The sequence below is a fragment of the Pelophylax lessonae genome, assembly GCF_965119305.1.
Source record: "Pelophylax lessonae genome assembly, chromosome: 1".
Taxonomy (NCBI): Eukaryota; Metazoa; Chordata; class Amphibia; order Anura; family Ranidae; genus Pelophylax; species Pelophylax lessonae.
In genome coordinates this window covers 622,258,355-622,278,637 of record NC_138768.1, presented here as the reverse complement: position 1 = coordinate 622,278,637, position 20,283 = coordinate 622,258,355, and the positions used below count along the sequence as shown (strand labels likewise).

General features: G+C 40.1%; 1 protein-coding gene across 1 annotated transcript in view; it reads right to left on the bottom strand.

The window, feature by feature from the left end:
* Positions 1-20,283, bottom strand: part of LOC309543913 (bifunctional heparan sulfate N-deacetylase/N-sulfotransferase 3-like) — a 392,778-nt gene that overhangs the window by 146,912 nt on the left and 225,583 nt on the right. The window contains exon 6 of the mRNA XM_082243003.1: positions 3,762-3,890. Coding sequence (XP_082099129.1) covers positions 3,762-3,890 — 129 coding nt within the window. The remainder of the gene's footprint in view (positions 1-3,761; positions 3,891-20,283) is intronic.

Sequence of the window (20,283 nt, the reverse complement as noted above, 5' to 3'; positions counted from 1 at the left end):
TCCATATATAGTTTACACTGGGAATACTATGGTGATTTTTTTTTTCATACTATATTTACCCCTAAAATGTAGGTTTAGATGTAAGTGCCCAGGCCCTTATTATACGGGGAGCTTTAGGGCATTCCTGCCTTCCCCCTCTTCCATCTGAGGGGCTCCTGTGTTAACCCCAGAGACTTGTGCTACTCTTTTCCACCAGCTTTCCAGATTAGGCAAGCTACTTTTTATATATATATATATATATGTAGAATGATATGTTATGTATATACAGTCAGGTCCATAAATATTGGGACATCGACACAATTCTAATCTTTTTGGCTCTAAACACCACCACAATGGATTTGAAATGAAACAAACAAGATGTGCTTTAACTGCAGACTTTCAGCTTTAATTTGATGGTATTTACACCCAAATCAGGTGAACGGTGTAGGAATTACAACAGTTTGTATATGTGCCTCCCACTTTTTAAGGGACCAAAAGTAATGGGACAATTGGCTGCTCAGCTGTTCCATGGCCAGGTGTGTGTTATTCCCTCATTATCCCATTTACAAGGAGCAGATAAACGGTCCAGAGTTCATTTCAAGTGTGCTACTTGCATTTGGAATCTGTTGCTGTCAACTCTCAATATGAGATGTAAAGAGCTGTCACTATTAGTGAAGCAAGCCATCATTAGGCTGAAAAAACAAAACAAACCAATCAACCGTTTTGAACATCCTTAAAAAGAAAGAACGCACCGGTGAGCTCAGCAACACCAAAAGACCCGGAAGACCACGGAAAACAAATGTGGTGGATGACCGAAGAATTCTTTCCCTGGTGAAGAAACACTCTTCACAACATTTGGCCAGATCAAGAACACTCTCCAGGAGGTAGGTGTATGTGTGTCAAAGTCAACAATCAAGAGAAGACTTCACTAGAGTGAATACAGAGGGTTCATCACAAGATGTTAACTATTGGTGAGCCTCAAAAACAGGAAGGCCAGATTAGAGTTTGCCAAACAACATCTAAAAAAGCCTTCACAGTTCTGGAACAACATCCTATGGACAGATGAGACCAAGATCAACTTGTACCAGAGTGATGAGAAGAGAAGAGTATGGAGAAGGAAAGGAACTGCTCACGAAGCATACCACCCCATTAGTGAAGCATGGTGGTGGTAGTGTCATGGCGTGGGCATGTATGGCTTCCAATGGAACTGGTTCTCTTCTATTTATTGACAATGTGACTGCTGACAAAAGCAGCAGGAGGAATTCTGAAGTGTTTTGGGCAATATTATCATATTCAGCCAAATGCTTCAAAAATCATTGGACGGTATTTCCCAGTGAAGATGGACAATGACCCGAAGCATACTACAAAAGCAACCAAAGGGTTTTTAAGGGAAAGAAGTGGAATGTTATGCAACGGTCAAGTCAATCACCTGACCTGAATCTGATTGAGCATGCATTTCACTTGCTGAAGACAAAACTGAAGGGGAAATGCCTCAAGAACAAGCAGGAACTGAAGACAGTTGCAGTAGAGGCCTGGCAGGGCATCACTAGGGATGAAACCCAGCGTCTGGTGATGTCTATGCATTCCAGACTTCAGGCTGTAATTGACTGCAAAGGATTTGCAACCAAGTATTAAGAAGTGAAAGTTTGATTTATGATTGTTAATCTGTCACATTACTTTTGGTCCTTTAAAAAGTGGAAGGCACGTATACAAACTGTTGTAATTCCTACACCGTTCACCTGATTTGGATGTAAATACCCTCAAATTAAAGCTGAAAGTCTGCAGTTAAAGCACATCTTGTTTGTTTCATTTCAAATCTATTGTGGTGGTGTGTAGATCCAAAAAGATTGGAATTGTGTCGGTGTCCCAATATTTATGGACCTGACTGTACATATGATTGTATTATATTGTGCTATTTACAGTAACTATGGTGTACTTATACATATATTTGCTTTTCATATTCTGCAACAGCACACACCCAACCAGTCCTGAGGAAGCAAAATCTTTGTGAGACGCGTTGACTTGTCAGATTGCAGTAATCATGGTGTCAGGTCACCTGTGGTCAGGTGACAACTGCACCCTGTTGGAGGCAGGGGTGCAGCGCAAGGTAGTGAAATCGATAGCTGACTGCTGCGGATGGACCGGAATGTGAGCCCAAGATTCCCCAGGGCGCGGAGTCTAAGACCCAGCAGGTGTTCACCAGAGCCTCTAGTGGTGAGGACGGACTTGGCTGCAGCTGGGCCCAGGTCGCGGCCCCTGGGGTCTCCTGGGTCACGCTCCGTAGAGAGAGAGGGGAAGCAGCCACTCAGGACACACAGAATGGTGATGGGTAGGCCGAGGTCGGGGCAACAGGAAGACGAGGGTAACCAAGGGACAGGCTTGAAGGTCAGGGTAACAGGCAAACAGGAATAGTCAGAGACAAGCCAAAGTCGGTACACAGAAAGATAGATCAAGCACACGGCAGACAGGAAGACAACTAACAAGCACTGTTGAACAGCAAAGCAGACCTGCAGTGCACTGGTTAATATAGACTTCCTGTGATAGCCTAGGGTGGGGCTGAACAGGAAGAAGAGATGATAAAAAAGGACCAGAAAGGGAATCTGGCCTCTAATGCAGACATGAAGGAACAGGTAAGCTGCCAAACGCTATTGCAAGTTCATGACACATGGACATTGTACCTGTTTGTTATAACTGCAATGTCAGCAATTGAATACAATATACTATTGTTTATTACTCCATGTTAGATGCATATCTCCACTTCTGGGTTGGATTGTGTTCTGGTACTATCATTCCATGTGTAATGGACGGTGTTGTCTTTGTTTTTTAATTATATGATTTTAAAATATGGATAAATAAAATTTGCTGTTTTACTTACCTAAGCTGCCTCGTTTTGTGCCAGTAAAGTCTGCCTTTTCTAACCTAGAGAATCTCTATGGTGCTCTTGCATATTGTTTTGGATGTGGCACGGTGAAGGTCTATCGATTTCCCAGTGATATAAAAAGGATTAGAAGATGTGTATAACTGGAGAAGGTCTTTTAAGCCACAAAGGAATTCGGTGTTTCTGTTGCCATTATTTTGTGGTACTGACCTCCAAACACAAAAATGTCTGGACTTTAAGTAAATGTAGTAATCTTGTGTTTTTTTTTTTCCTAAATAACAAACATGTAATACTTACCTGCTCTGTGCAGTTGGTTTTACACAGAGCAGCCCAGATCCTCCTCTTCTCAGATTCTTTGCTGCTCCTGGCCCCTCCCTCCTGTAGAGCCTGAGCCAAACTGCAGCTCTGTGTATCCATACAGACACAGAGCTGCCATTCAACTCCGCATCCTCTCTCTCTCCTGATTAGCTAACTGACTTTGATTGACAGCAGTGGGAGCCAATGGTGCCGCTGCTATGTCTCAGCCATTCAGGAGGGAGAGTCCTAGATGGCCAAAAGATTCATGGACATCACTGGATAGAGAAGGGGCTCAGGTAAGTATGAGGGGGTGCTGGGGCAGCTGCTACACACAGAAGGCTTTTTATCTTAATGCATAGAGTGCATTAAGATAAAAACCTTCTGACTTTACAACCCCTTTAATTTTAACCAACTGCTATTCTTAGGTTTTTATATCTTGATCAGAGAGGAATTAGGTTGACCCCCAGAAAGGAGCACTGACAAAATATTACATAAAGTAGGGAAATTATGGAACAGCTAGCAAGAAAATGTAAAAATCATCAAAATTTAATTTCAGGCAATGTTGCAGTAGGTCAATTAAAATGTATGCTTTTTTGTAGGTACTTACTGGGTTGAGGATGAGTGTAAAGAAAAGCTCCCCTCCTTGAATGTTTTTATCAAGTTCAATTGGACCGCCAGGATACTCTTTATAGAATATAGTATGAGTGAATAAACCACATGTTTGCCGAGGAAGAACCTAAAAGAAATAAAATAACCATATGAACTTTTGTTACATAAGATTTAATGGGGTTTATCTACTACAACTGGAGAGTGCACAATCTGTTTGCAGCTGTGCATGGTAGCCAATCAGCTTCTAACTTCAGCTTATTTAAATAAAGAGGTTGGAAACCTCAGAAAAAAAAAAAACCTGAAAGACAAAGGCATAATGAGCTAGTATGCATCGCATACTAGTTCATTATAAAATACATACCTTAGAACAAAGCCCCCACAGTGCCGCCCAACATTTTCGGCCGTCCTGCTTCCTGGTTCACGTCCTCCGGCCATCTGATTGGCAGGAGGCGTGATGGCATTCGCGCGGGAGCCATTGATCACGGCACAGGGCTCTGAAGGAACGGCACGGGTGGCAATTTCTTCAGAGTGCATGCGCCAATGACGTCATCAGCTGCATGCAATGTATATATCTCGTAACAGTGCAAGTTTAGGAGATATTTACAGTACCTACAGGTAAGCCTTATTATAATCTTACTTATAGGTACAAGTTAGTAAGGTGGGTTTACAACCACTTTAAGCTTTGACAAAATAAATCTGGAAGTTGATTGGTTTATATGCGGAGCTGAATCAGATTTTGCACTCTACAAAGCACTCTCTATAAACCACTCTATAAACCCAGTGTTTATATTGTTGTAATAATTGTTGCAACCTGATAACAATAGGTTTCTAACACCCCTGCTGAACAGGTTTCCTAAACAGTAAATGTATTTTGCACTACGCAACAAAAACACCTTTGAAATCCCACATTCTGTGACCACATGCTATACACATACACAATGCTTAAACAACTTTTTCAAATATTTTTAGACTTCTTTGATTCCATGATCTCTCAACATATATCTGACACTGCTTTAAAACAAAACCGAAAGTAGGGAACACAATAGTTGAGAGATGCTTTTATCTTCATAGCATCATGGCAGTAATAGAAAAGAAAAAAAAAAAAACAGTGTATAAAAGCCTAGATTAGAAATAGCCTGACATCACAGGCAACAAATAGCTATTCACTTCAAATACAAACCACTAAGTAGAAGAGAAGACAACCAGAGCAGTACTTGTTAACCTTTCCCACTGTAGTAGAGCGGCAGATCTTTTCATTCTGTGAGAAGGTATCAAAGGCAGGTTTTCTTTTATTCTTTCAATACTTTGAATTAGTGTTGACTAACATTCCCAGAACTTCATTACATTTAGAATTCATATGGAGTGGAAGTTTAATAAAATCATAAAATGTATGTCAAATGCAATGTGGAGCTTAGATATTTCTATCTGCGAGCCAATGCCAGTGGCACCTCAAGAACGTTTGCCAAGTGTTTTGTTGACACTGATAAAATGTACGCAGCTTTACCATTTTTAAAAGAAGAATGGATACAGCATAATGTTATATGCAGCATAGGTATAGGAGGGTACAGTAGATGCAGAATAAACCTGCGTGTGAGTGCTGCACATCACAAATCAACATAACATCATTTAATATTTTTTTTTATAGAATTTTTTACATATTTTATACAAAAGAATTTTGAGTATGGAATCTGTTTAGACTGGTCATAATAATGTGTTTCTAATTTGTTAGCCAAGATTTCATACAGACCATATAGAATTATCACTTTTCCCAAAGTGACAGATTCTCTTGTAAGCTCAGCTGCCATCCATTTATACAAACTTTCACTGCACTCCTCCACTGGTCTGTTGCTCTGTCAACATCCTTAGTAAATAATTGGTATATCCAGGTACAAGGGGGGGGTTGGCCTTCTTTCATGACTCGTTTCTTGGGGCTAAGCAGCAAATCACTAGGCAAAATAATGGCATGTGAGGGTGAGGACATTATTAACCCTGTGAAAGCTCCAACATCATTAAACATATAGGGTTTGTAAGCCTTGCTCAGCAGAAAGTGGAGGATTGTTGTTTTAAAAAATTGACCCCCTAATCCTTTATTCCTGTGTGGGCAATATGGGTCTTTTTAATTGCAAGCTACAATAGAGAGGGTTTTTTGGCTGAAAAAAGGCACAAAATTTCACCATTCGTATATTTTTACATCGATCGAATGCAACCATAAAAACTGCTCATATCCTTTAGCTACTGTTTCCGCTTGGTCCGCATTACTGCAGCAAGACTTAGGGGATGGAAACTGTGTGTCTCTCCAGATCCCGACCGCTAGCTACCATTTCCTGATACCAGGGCTATCCACATACCAGTGGAGGAAACAGGGTCTGAACTTTTTTTGGGGTGGTGGGGGCAGTCTTGGCTTTCATCGTGACTGACACTTTGCTTTTTTTTTACAAAAGACTAGTCAAAAACTTTCTCTGGGTTTTTATTTATTTTTTGACACTTTTTTTGGTGAATGAGTAGGGATACAATGTACTCCATACTGGTTCACACAGGGAGGAGGGCTGGAATTTATGGGACCCCACCCTATTTTTATTTTATTCGGGTATATTGATTAAAATCCATACCAGGACCTTTGGGCCAAAATTGGGGGGGGGGGGGGGCAGGGGCATGCTGTTTTTTTTTCTCAAGTTTTATTTACTTGCAATTCTTTTGTTTACATGCTGACAGCTGATGAATCATTGATTGTGGGTGGCTGGATTGCCAGCTTGCTTCTTAACAACCAGCTATACACTTCTAAACCTGGCAAAATGTTGGCAAAAAAATGGAAACCGCTGGAAAAAAATATTAAGTGTTTTTTTATCCAGCGTATTTTCTTCTTTTTTTTTTTTACCTCCTTTGTGGAGCCTCACAAAGATCAGTTTTGATTTATTACGTGACACAAATAATCACAAAAAGAAAAAAAAAGGCAGTTGTTCTTACTAAAGTGTGAGATGGAGTGTATCTTAATCTGCTAGTACATCTAAAACTCCCCTCCCCCCAGATTAACAGTGCATCTGTTCAAAGGTGCTCCTATGCTCCTTTATGCAGAATGGAGACACTATAATACAAGAGGTGGGTTACTGGCCAGATCACCGGGGGAAAGAGAGGAAAAAAAAGCCTAACAATGGAAAACGTATGCAGCCACCACATCTGACGAATGGTAAGCTGCAATATATGACACTTTTGGTTTTGGGCTTACTGCTTTAGGTGTGCCAGTAAGATTTAAAACTGACATTTGGAACTGATGTGCAGAAATGATACTAAGTGAAGCAACAGTAAATAGAGTTCACCGCTTGCCTATTGGGCCAGATTTTACATTTTCACATTCACATTTTCAATGCTAGAAAACTACTTAGAACCCCCAAACATTATACTGTATAATTTCTGAAAGCAGAGGCCCTGGAAAAAAAAAAAGGTGGTTGTTTTAATTTCAAATGTAAATTTTCAGGAAAAAATACACTTAAGTAAATACATAATAGGTAAATACTCTTAATTGGTGATGCTTTAAAAGCCTTTACAGGTTACCAGTTTAGGGTTAAATGTAAACTCTGATGCTAGGATTTTTGTTCTCACGCTGGCATTCTTGGCAATACCTCACATGTATGGTGCAATTAATGTTTACACATACGTGCAGGGCCTATGTGCATTGCACATTTGCATGTGAGCACAGGAGGATTGGTGCACCTAAAACTATTTTTTTACATTTATTATTTATGTTATTTGTTTATTTTAGCCCCGGTTCACACTTATGCGATGCGGGAAGGCTGCGAATTTGCAGCGTGTTCCCGCATCGCAAACGCACCCCCGGTAGTTCACACTGCCATATGCGATACGCTGGGGGTGTCAATGTAATCTTAACGACACCCCCAGTTTGATCGCATATTGCAGTGCGATCTTGCAGTTCGCACAGGATCGGATCGCACAAGTGTGAACCGCTGTGCGATACGATCCTGATGCGGCTGCAAAAAAGGGTCCCTGTGCGTGTTTGCTGCGGGTGCAGTGCGAATTTAGTCATACAAAGTGTATGGCTAAACTCGCACCGCACAGCCGATCGCATGTAATGAAGGAGCAGTGCGCTCCGACATTACATGCGAACGCCGCAGCCGCATGAATGTGAACCGGCTCTCACACTGTTTTATTTTATTTTTGATCTACTTTATTGCTATCACAAGTATGACCAACATCCCTTGCGATAGCTGGGGCAGTGACAGGTATCCTTTATATAAATATTTGGTGTCTATCTGACCCCAGATCCCTCCTCTGTCCTCCAAAGCAGCCAATTAAACTGGGATTGATTTGATCGGCTGCTTCACTGGCTGGTAACATCCAGTAAACAAAAAACTGAAACTGAAAGTGACAAAATCCTCCTTGCGTCTGGTTTCATTCATCCCAGAGGATGGCGACTAATGGATGTTCCTCCCTGTCCTCTGTCTGCAGCTGGCCTGACAATTTGTAGCTGTCTTAGGCCTCCCAGTGGAACAGGGGAGTTCAGGAATTCCGGCAAGTGTCGGCAGGAGGGGGGTCCCTTCCGAGCCCTGTAAAAGGGATTTGGTGGCTGTAGAACCACTCAGATTATTTTTACATGGCATCCCATAGCTAGCTGCAAATGTTAATACCAGGATCTGATTCTGTTTATAATAATATTCTATAACTGCTTCTACTCAAGGCCATATATACACCGATCAGTCATAACACTATGACCACTGACAGGGAATATCTCATTACAATGGCATCTGAAAATTGGTGGGATATATTAAGCAGTAAATGAACATGTTGTCCATGAAATTGATGTGGTGAAAGCAGAAAAAATAGGGCATTGCAGTTTGTTGTGTATGGGGCTTAGAATCCCAAGATGACCCATGTCTACAGACAAAAGCTTCTACAATGGTCACATGAACATCAGAACTGGACTACAGAGCAATGGAAGAAGGTGGCCTGGTCTGATGAATCACGTTTTCTTTCACATTATGTAGATAGCCGAGTGCGTGTGCATCACCTACCTGGGAAAGAGATGACACCAGGATGTGGTATAAGAAAGAAAGTCAGCAGAGGCAGTGAGATGCTTTGGGCAATGTTCTGCTGGAAGACCTTGGGACCTGCCATTCATGTGGATGTTACTTTGGTGTCCATGCCTCAATGGATCAGGGCTGTTTTAGCAAAAGGGGCCATACTCAATATTAGGTGGGTGGTCAAAATGTTATGGCTGATTGATTTATACAGTCTAAGGGCTGGAATTAAACATACTTGGGATAAAATACTCAAACAAAAAGGTAAAAAAAAAAAAAAAGATCCCCAAATTTTAATAAGAGCAGATTTAAACTGCTCACTCTCTCTGATGCAGAGCTACAGCCTCCAATACTTCTGTGTGTTTCTGGGTCTCCTGTTGTGGTTCCATTCACTGCCCCTACATCACTACTGTATCCTCTAGTGACTTAAGCTAATCATACACCAGTAGAATAGTTTAAGAAAAATTGTTTTCAGGTTATTTGTTCCGTTTTATAACAGTTAATGTGGACACATTAATGTTAGTTTTCGACCATATGGATGGGAAAATTTGAAGGCTTAGGATGGAACTTTTTCTTGTTTTTTCTTCTGTTACAATGGAATTCTAACTGTTAATCCTCATTTGGAAAAAAACAACTTGTGCTTTATTAGTATACTATTGTAATGCTTGAAAATTGATTGTTAAAATTCTATACATTGGCATGGGAATTTAACAACATTTTAAAGGGTTTTTTGAATGAGCTCCATTGACTCTATGATGGCATCAGTAAATGCACAGACAAAAGATGTTTAACAATTTCATAAAAACATTCAAATGAAAACATAATTGTCTATGTCCAGCTGTAGGGGTGAGGAACCAAGCACCCAACCCGCCTAGAAGTATGTATGAAGATTCTGCTGGTGACTTTCATTTGGTAGAAGGAAGAATTTCAGCTATGGGAAGCTGGACAGGTAAGTATAAAATGTCCTTTATTTTTAATGTGATAAGACACTATAACCCTTTCCTTACAATTTCCTGATAGCTCATCAACTGGCTCTTAATACTGGGAGGTGGGAAAGACTTCCCAATTTTAGGATCACTGTGATTAGTTGTCCCAGTGGCCACATAATTAAGACTCCACTCCAATCATTCTTGATCATAAACAGAGACTGGGAGCTGTCTGTAAGCAGCTCAGTCATTGTGCCATCGTGCTTGGAGTGTAAATATGTGCAGAGTGTGAAAGTTAAGATATACAGTGCTTTGCAAAAGTATTCGGCCCCCTTGAACTTTTCGACCTTTTGCCACATTTTAGGCTTCAAACATAAAGATATGAAACTGTAATTTTTTGTGAAGAATCAACAACAAGTGGGACACAATCATGAAGTGGAACAAAATTTATTGGATATTTCAAACTTTTTTAACAAATAAAAAACTGAAAAATTGGGCGTGCAAAATTATTCAGTCCCCTTAAGTTAATACTTTGTAGCGCCACCTTTTGCTGCGATTACAGCTGTAAGTCGCTTGGGGTATGTCTCTATCAGTTTTGCACATCGAGAGACTGAAATTTTTGCCCATTCCTTCTTGCAAAACAGCTTGAGCTCAGTGAGGTTGGATGGAGAGCGTTTGTGAACAGCAGTTTTCAGTTCTTTCCACAGATTCTCGATTGGATTCAGGTCTGGACTTTGACTTGGCCATTCTAACACCTGGATATGCTTATTTGTGAACCATTTCATTGTAGATTTTGCTTTATGTTTTGGATCATTGTCTTGTTGGAAGACAAATCTCCGTCCCAGTCTCAGGTCTTTTGCAGACTCCATCAGGTTTTCTTCCAGAATGGTCCTGTATTTGACTCCATCCATCTTCCCATCAATTTTAACCATCTTACCTGTCCCTGATGAAGAAAAGCAGGCCCAAACCATGATGCTGCCACCACCATGTTTAACAGTGGGGATGGTGTGTTCAGGGTGATGAGCTGTGTTGCTTTTACGCCAAACATAACGTTTTGCATTGTTGCCAAAAAGTTCCATTTTGGTTTCATCTGACCAGAGCACCTTCTTCCACATGTTTGGTGTGTCTCCCAGGTGGCTTGTGGCAAACTTTAAAAGACACTTTTTATGGATATCTTTAAGAAATGGCTTTCTTCTTGCCACTCTTCCATAAAGGCCAGATTTGTGCAGTATACAACTGATTGTTGTCCTATGGACAGAGTCTCCCACCTCAGCTGTAGATCTCTGCAGTACATCCAGAGTGATCATGGGCCTCTTGGCTGCATCTCTGATCAGTCTTCTCCTTGTATGAGCTGAAAGTTTAGAGGGACGGCCAGGTCTTCATAGATTTGCAGTGGCCTGATACTCCTTCCATTTCAATATTATCGCTTGCACAGTGCTCCTTGGGATGTTTAAAGCTTTGGAAATCTTTTTGTATCCAAATCCGGCTTTAAACTTCTCCACAACAGTATCTCGGACCTGCCTGGTGTGTTCCTTGTTCTTCACGATGCTCTCTGCGCTTTAAACGGACCTCTGAGACTATCACAGGGCAGGTGCATTTATACAGAGACTTGATTACACACAGGTGGATTCTATTTATCATCATTAGTCATTTAGGTCAACATTGGATCATTCAGAGATCCTGACTGAACTTCTGGAAAGAGTTTGCTGCACTGAAAGTAAAGGGGCTGAATAATTTTTCAGTTTTTTATTTGTTAACAAAGTTTGAAATATCCAATAAATTTTGTTCCACTTCATGATTGTGTCCCACTTGTTGATTCTTCACAAAAAAATACAGTTTTATATCTTTATGTTTGAAGCCTGAAATGTGGCAAAAGGTCGCAACATTCAAGGGGGCCGAATACTTTCGCAAGGCACTGTATATATATATATCACCATCACCTTTACCCTCAGCTTCTTTAGCAAGGCAGTGGTCATCTTTTTTAGTGTGTTTGGGGTCATTAACATGTTGGAATACTCCCTTGCAGCCCAGTCTCTGAAGGCAGAGGATCATGCTCTGCTTCAGTATGTCACAGTACATGTTGGCATTCATGGTTCCCTTAATTAACTGTAGCTCCCCAGTGCTGGCAGCACTCACGCAGCCCCAGACCATGACACTCCCACCACCATGCTTGACTGTAGGCCATGCTTAAACAGGCAAAAAATTTTGGGGGAGCATACCCATGTATTTCCAAAGCTGCTGCAGCTATGAACCAAAAGACATGTATATTAAAAAAGAATAGCGAGCAAATGCAAAAGAAATTACTACCAAATCTGAAGAGAGTCCATAAATAAAAATTGGGGTTTGGTCCCACCATATGGCCATATCGTGCTCAAGCCCACTACTGCGTCAAAGTACCCCATTATCAGTGGGTCCTACACTATCCATGAAAAAGAGATGAATCCAGCCTTTCTAACCCTTGGAGATAATACTCCTTGCTGGGAAAAATGTGCAAATGCACTACAGGGGACTCCTCCTATATCCACTTGATGGTGGACACTGATTGAGTACAGGTGTATGTGGGGGGTGGGGAGGGCTGCTCAACCACCATAGTCTGGTCAGACCGAATACATAATAAACAGGCAAAAAATTTTGGGGGAGCATACCCATGTATTTCCAAAGCTGCTGCAGGTATGAACCAAAAGACATGTATATTAAAAAAGTATAGCGCGCAAATGCAAAAGAAATTACTACCAAATCTGAAGAGAGTCCATAAATAAAAATGGGGGTTTGGTCCCACCATATGGCCATATCGTGCTCAAGCCCACTACTGCGTCAAAGTACCCCATTATCAGTGGGTCCTACACTATCCATGAAAAAGAGATGAATCCAGCCTTTCTAACCCTTGGAGATAATACTCCTTGCTGGGAAAAATGTGCAAATGCACTACAGGCAACTCCTCCTATATCCACTTGATGGTGGACACTGATTGAGTACAGGTGTATGTGGGGGGTGGGGAGGGCTGCTCAACCTCGATAGTCTGGTCAGACCGAATACATAATAAACAGACAAAACATTTTTTGCCTGTTTATTATGCTCCCCCAAAATTTTTTGCCTGTTTATTATGTATTCGGTCTGACCAGATTATCGAGGTTGAGCAGCCCTCCCCACCCCCCACATACACCTGTACTCAATCAGTGTCCACCATCAAGTGGATATAGGAGGAGTCCCCTGTAGTGCATTTGCACATTTTTCCCAGCAAGGAGTATTATCTCCAAGGGTTAGAAAGGCTGGATTCATCTCTTTTTCATGGATAGTGTAGGACCCACTGATAATGGGGTACTTTGACGCAGTAGTGGGCTTGAGCACGATATGGCCATATGGTGGGACCAAACCCCCATTTTTATTTATGGACTCTCTTCAGATTTGGTAGTAATTTCTTTTGCATTTGCTCGCTATTCTTTTTTAATATGTAGGCCATGCTTGACACCATCTGAACCAAATACGTTTATATTGGTCTCATCAGACCACAGGACATGGTTCCAGTAATCCATGTCCTTAGTCTGCTTATCTTCAGCAAACTGTTTGTAGGCTTTCTTGTGCATCATCTTTAGAAAAGGCTTACTTCTGGGACGACAGCCATGCAGACCAATTTGATGCAGTGTGGGGCGCATGCCCCCCCCCCCCCACACACCTCTGCAGCAATGCTGGCAGCACTCATAAGTCTATTTTCCAAAGACAACCTATGGATATGACACTGAGCATTTGCACTCTTTGCACTTCTTTGTTTGACCATGGAGAGGCCTTTTTTGAGTCGAACCTGTCCTGTTAAACCACTGTATGGTCTTGGCCACCGTGGTGCAGCTCAGTTTCAGGGTCTTGGCAATCTTCTTATAGTCTAGGCCATCTTTATGTAGAGCAACAATTATTTTTTTCAGATCCTCAGAGAGTTCTTTGCCATGAGGTGCCAAGTTGAACTTCCAGTGACTGGTATGAGAGAGTGAGAGTGATAACAGCAAATTTAACACACCTGCTCCCCATTCACACCCGAGACCTTGTAACACAAACGAGTCACATGGCACCGGGTAGGGAAATGGCTAAGTGGGCCCGATTTGGACATTTCCACTTAGGGGTGTACTCACTTTTGTTGCCAGCAGTTTAGAAACAATTAATGGCTGTTTGTTGAGTTATTTTGAGGGGACAGAAAATTGACACTGTTATACAAGCTGTATACTCACTACTTTACATTGTAGCAAAGTGTAATTTCTTCAGTGTTGTCACATGAAAATATATAATAAAATATTTACAAAAATGTGAGGTATGTGCTCACTTTTGTGAGATACTCTATATATACAGGTGCATCTCACAAAATTATAATATTTATTTACTTTAGTATTTCAATTAAAAAAGTGAATCTCATATATTTTATATAGATGCGTTGCAGACAGAGTGATATATTTCAAGCATTTCTTTCTTTTAATTTGGATGATTATGGCTTACAGCTAGTGAAAACTCCAAATTCAGTATCTCACAAAAATAAAACATTACAAAAGACCAATAAAAAAAGGATTTTTAAAACAAAAACTGAACTGAAAAGTATGTCCGTGTACAGTATAGTATCAGCAACACGATGTCCCGCCTTTCCGCCTCGTCCAGCGTATAAATGAAGACGCATTGCCGCAGGCCACACCCCCTGATGACGTCATTTACTGACGAAACGCGTAGGAGGAGCCTGCGGCACGTCACGCTGTGACCTACGAGGGGACGCGGCAGCCATTTTCTAGGTTGGAAACTAAGTCCCGGGAATGCTCTGAGACACGCTGTTTGGTATATGTGTAAATGTGAGTTGCCACTCTTCGTTCCTTTATTTCATTAAAGAGTCTGTGATTGTACTTCACTATGGGAGTTGTCCCTCTTTTTTACACATGCATATGTTCCGGGTGGAGCTGATGTGAGGGATATTAGGAGCCGGCTTACTATCTGCATAAGCATTTGGATTTTACATACATAGTGGGGATCATCGCATTGTGGTAAGGGGCCATTCTTATCTTTTGGTGGTGGTTCCTGCACACGGGGCTTTTGGAGCTTGGAGTGTTTGTCATTTCCATTTGGGAGCACCTTTTCGGAAGGACTTTGTTTATTCCATTTTTTTATCTGAACACTTGTGTGGACTGTGGAGTTCATTTTATTGTTACAAGCGCTACACCATATCCATTACATGTTGCTTTTCAGATCTGGTAGTTCTAATTCTAGGTCAGGTGTTGGCAGCTGTACCCAGTCTATAGACTTATTTTACTATTGATTTTAATTTATTTGTTTAAGTGATATTTTGAGCGCAGCAATACCCCCATTTTTTTACAGTATAGTATGCACTTAATACTTAGTCAGGGCTCCTTTTGCATAAATTACTGCATCAATGTAGCGTGGCATGGAGGCGATCAGCCTGTGGCACTGCTGAGGTGGTATGGAAGCCCAGGTTTCTTTTATAAAGGCTTTCAGCTCATCTGCATTGTTGGGTCAGGTGTCTCTCATCTTCCTCTTGACAATGCCCCACAAATTCTCTATGGGGTTTAGGTCAGATGAGTTTGCTGGCCAATCAAGCACAGTGATACTGTGATATTTAAACCATGTACATTTGGCAGTGTGGGCAGGTGCAATGTCCTGCTGGAAAATGAAATCAGCATCTCCATAAAGCCGGTCAGCAGAGGGAAGTATGAAGTGCTCTAGAATTTCCTGGTAGAATGCTGCACTGGCTTTGGACTTAGAAAAACATAATGGATCAACACCAGCAGATGACATGGCTCCCCAAATCATCATCTGCTGGTGTTGATCCACTGTGTTTTTTTAAGTCCAAAGTCAGTGCAGCATTCTACCATGAAATTCTAGAGCTCTTCATGCTGACCAGCTTTAAGGAGATGCTGATTTCATTTCCAGCAGGACTTGGCACATGCAAACACTGCCAAAAGTACCAATACCTGGTTTAATGATCATGGTATCACTGTGCTTTATTGGCCAGAAAACTCGCATGACCTAAATCCCATAGGGAATCTGTGAGGTACTGTCAAGAAGAAAATGAGAGACACCAGACCCAGCAATGCAGATGAGCTGAAGGCTGCTATCAAAGAAACCTTGGCTTCCATAACACCTCAGCAGTGCCACAGGCTGATCGCCTCCATGCCATGCCGCATTGATGCAGTAATTCATGCAAAAGAAGCCACGACCAAGTATTGAGTGCATACTATACTGTACATGGACATACTTTTCGGTAAGCCAACGTTTCTGTATTAAATAATCCTCTTTTTTTATTGGTCTTATGTAGTATTCTAATTTTCTGAGATACTAAATTCTGGGTTTTCACTAACTGTAAGCCATAATCATTAAAATTCAAAGAAAGAAATGCTTGAAATATATGTAAAAATGTAATGCATCTATATAAAATATATGATTCTCACTTTTTTGATGAATTACTGAAATAAATTAACTTATTGATTGATGATACTCTAATTTTATGAGATGCACCTGTATATTTATATGTATCTATATATATATATATATATATATATATATATATTATGTGAGGGATTAGCTCGGTGATGGGTGTGGATGACCCCTTGGGGGGGGGGGGGGTTCGTTACACAGAGAAATAGCCGAGGAGTAGTTGAAAACAACAGTCTATGGTTTATTCTTGCAATTTTCTTCACACAAGTGCAAGCATCAAAAACAGCATAATTCAAAAACAAACATAAAATAAAATAAACCCTGGCCACTGTGGGCGTCTACCTTCACACACAGGAACCTACCTAGGGAGTCTGTCACAACCTACTGCTGGGCAGACACTGCTGATCATACAGCAGACAATCAATAGTCCATTTATTTTCTCTTCACACAGAAAATGTCCATTTGTTTTTCTTCACACAGAAAAAATCCATGACCTCACCTTGAGAAGTCTTCAGTCTTACTGCTCTCCTCAGCGCACATCGCTTCAGGAGGCATTTAGCTCACTGCTCTCCTATACTCACACAGCTTCAGGAGGCAGCGATCAGTAATCATCTTCTGGATAACTTATAGAGGCCTTAATTGCCTCATCCTGAACAGCTGAAGTCTTTTCAATGTCCTTACACCTTTCTGGCTACCTCTGCAGCCGACACCCTATAGTAATTGGTGAATTTTCTAAACCAGGTGGAAATGTATCTCCTGTCTGTGACAACATCCACAGATTTACCTGACTTCCTGTCACAATATATATATATATATATATATATATATATATATATATACAGTATATATATATATATATATATATATATATATATATAATGAATTTGCAGTTTTCTATCAACTAAAATCTAATCTATTACAAATAAGAAATACACTACTGAATCCTCCTTGCCCGCAGCCTGTTGATTGGACATTGAAGGAGGAATACCCCATCATGTATACAGTATATTAAAAACAAAAAAGGTCTGTTGCTTACAACATGAACACATCTGTACCTTATTTATTATGGGACATGAACATTTACTATGTAATGTTAACATTCCTTTATTTCTAAGCGGACAATTTCCACTCTCTTACTAAATCTACTCTGTAGATTACTATGAGAATCAGTTTATATGAAACAGAACATTTCCCCCATCCCAGTAGCAAGAGAACTTGTGATATGATGCTTGGATTTTAAAAATTGTTCACCAGATGTGGGCGATGGAGATCATTCATGAAGAAAAATAAATTATATGTAGTCAAAACCTGTACATAATGATCAACGCTGTTTTCTGTATATCTCTTTGGAATAAAAAATATTAGAATATGTGCATATCCATATTTTTAGCACTGCATTACTTGACCTATGACAGTCTGTATGAAACAGGTCTACTGAATACCATATTTATAACACCTTATTTATGGGAAAAATAATGGTGTATCTTGAATATGCAGCAAGCTGCAGAGTATAACAATATCTGGAATATTGAGCAAGCTTGCTAGTGTAACAAAATATTAAAAAAAAAATCCCTCTATGCTTCGTCTGAGAAAAATGAATAGTCTTCCTATTGAGTTATAGATTATCATAACCTTTAGCCTTCCCGCATGTCATTTTTTCCATCTTTTAAGCAGAGCAAGCTTCACTAACTGGTGACTAAGTAGATATGCTAGAAATAAAACCTCAGCATTCTCGCTAGCCTTTGGATACCAATACATGCCTGTTTCCGCTCTAGAACACAAGGGATAATGCCACAGATTCTCATGTATAATAAATATTGTATTGTGTCTTGTATAGCTTAATACAAATTGTGATTAAGTGTTACATTACTGGTCAGATAAGAAAGAAATAATGCATAATAAGGGTTATTTCATACCAAAATATTTTATCAACAGGAGACACACTCAGGTCTATTCTCCAAAATGATTGCATGGTAATGTATTGCTATGCTGCGGGTAGATTTCTTTTTTTTCACATGAAAAAATGCACATGGCTGAATGAATTAGAAAAAAGGACATACCCCTTCAATCGGCTAGCGAGTGCATTTCCATATAGATATTCAGTTGAAAAGCGCCCCAAAAAGGCATTATTTAGATGTTACAATAAACTGTTTTTATTTGTGATTTTAATGCAAAAACATTTTTTTCTAGTATTTTTATTAAACATTTTATCACAAAGAGACCCTTCTCTGATGTTTTTAAACAAGCTCATGAGGTACAGACCTGGTAGATACAGGCAGCAGACACTGGGGCTGCTGCAGTTTAGTTAGCATAGGACCTGGACTCATAAGCAACAGAGAGGCAGGTGTCTTGCAGAGCATTAACTAACTTCCACTTTATGTGATCAATTAATATTGGGCAGTATACCTGCCTGAGGAGTGTGGGGAGAGAGGCTCATTGAATAAATAAAATCCAAAAAGTGAGCAGCCAGTTCTGAGCTTTCTTCTTAGAAATACAAACAATCTAAATGTATTGGAAGCACCCTGTATCAAATGTTTAAAATGGATACTTTTAAAAAGTAATGAAACAAAAATATGTGTACAATTCTGAGATTGAAGTAATAAAAATATAAATTAAAGTCAAACTCTGAGCAACAGAAAACAATACCCTTGCAGTGCCCCCCCCCCCCCCTCACACCCTGCAGGGGGTAATTGCCATTTAGGTACTAATGAAAAAAGCAGTAATACCTTATGCCTCATTCCCACAGGCTTTCTCCCACTTTATAAATGATCCCTGGAGTAGCTTCCCTTCTCCACTTCTCTGGTTGCAGGCTTTATGACCTCATCATGTACAATGCAGAGCCAACAATCCTTCATTGTAGATGAGAATGGTGAGGACCCACCCATATATCTGGACATCAGAGAGTGGAGAAGAGCACTAGTTGCTGGAGAAAGAAGAGTAATGCAATTGTTACTGCTTATTCCATCCACCCTAGACAAAACATGAATTTAACCCTTCTAATGTTGGAAAGGAATTGCAAACGTAGTTTTTACAGGTGACCGGAGTTCAGCTTTAACCAAGAACTATTGTCTTCTCTCTTTGACTGTATTGGCATAAATGCACTAACCATTTAAAATACAAGATGAGTAGATGACCTTTGATTTAATTAGAGCATTTAATGGAGGTCAAAACTAAATATGGCAGATTAAGAGAGACTGTAAAATGTAACTAAAGTATGCACAGTACACTTGCACATTATGGCAGACTTGCCCCCTAGTTTTGCCTCATCTAGTTCTCACTCAATTCATAGCCACCAACAACTCCTGGTCTTTTTCCCACTTTGGCCATTGGGTGACCAGTGATGATAAAACTCCCACGCATACATACTGAAGTTACACTGGTTTAATTCTCTGTTTCCTACAGAGGCTGGGAGTGTGGCAGAAGTATTTTCTGCATTGCACGTGTCAACAGCAGTGTACACAAAGAGCAACAATTGCTAGCTATAAAGTTAAAGGAGTTTTTTGGTGTAAGAGACATACAATGTCACCTCTACTAAAAAAGTTCTACCCGCTAGCAATAATTTTCCAGTTTAGTTCTGCTTTGAAGAGAGTTTTAGTTAAACTACCCACCTACTTGAATTACTACACTCGCAACTGTCTTAAATCAATAGCTTATAGTGGATATAGGAACCTAAGAAGGCTGCAGTGTGATGGAAAATGTGTTTTTCTGGGAAACAAAATAATATCACTCATATTGATAAATTCATTAAATATCATATAACAACTAATAAAACAGTATGTAATTGAAGTGACCCTAAGGTAATGCCTAAACACAAAAAAAAGGTAGTTTAAAATGTTTAACTCTTTCATATGCATTGCTCCATAGACTGGAGTCAGCATAAAGCTGTCAATTCATAATCCAAAAGTTTTGAGGAGAGGAAGCACCCAAAAAGAAAATTGTATCTCATTAAACCCCCTTTTTTTTGTACAGTTATGCTGTGATTAAAACTTTAAGATTTTCACGAAACAGAAATTCTCTGTATGTGACACATAGATGTTATTATCCATTAGATAGTTTTCTCTTCAAGTCATTGTTCTGATTTTGGAATGGCTGATTAAATACTAGTGCATTTATATCTCAAAGACACAGAGGGCAGTAGTATAGGAAG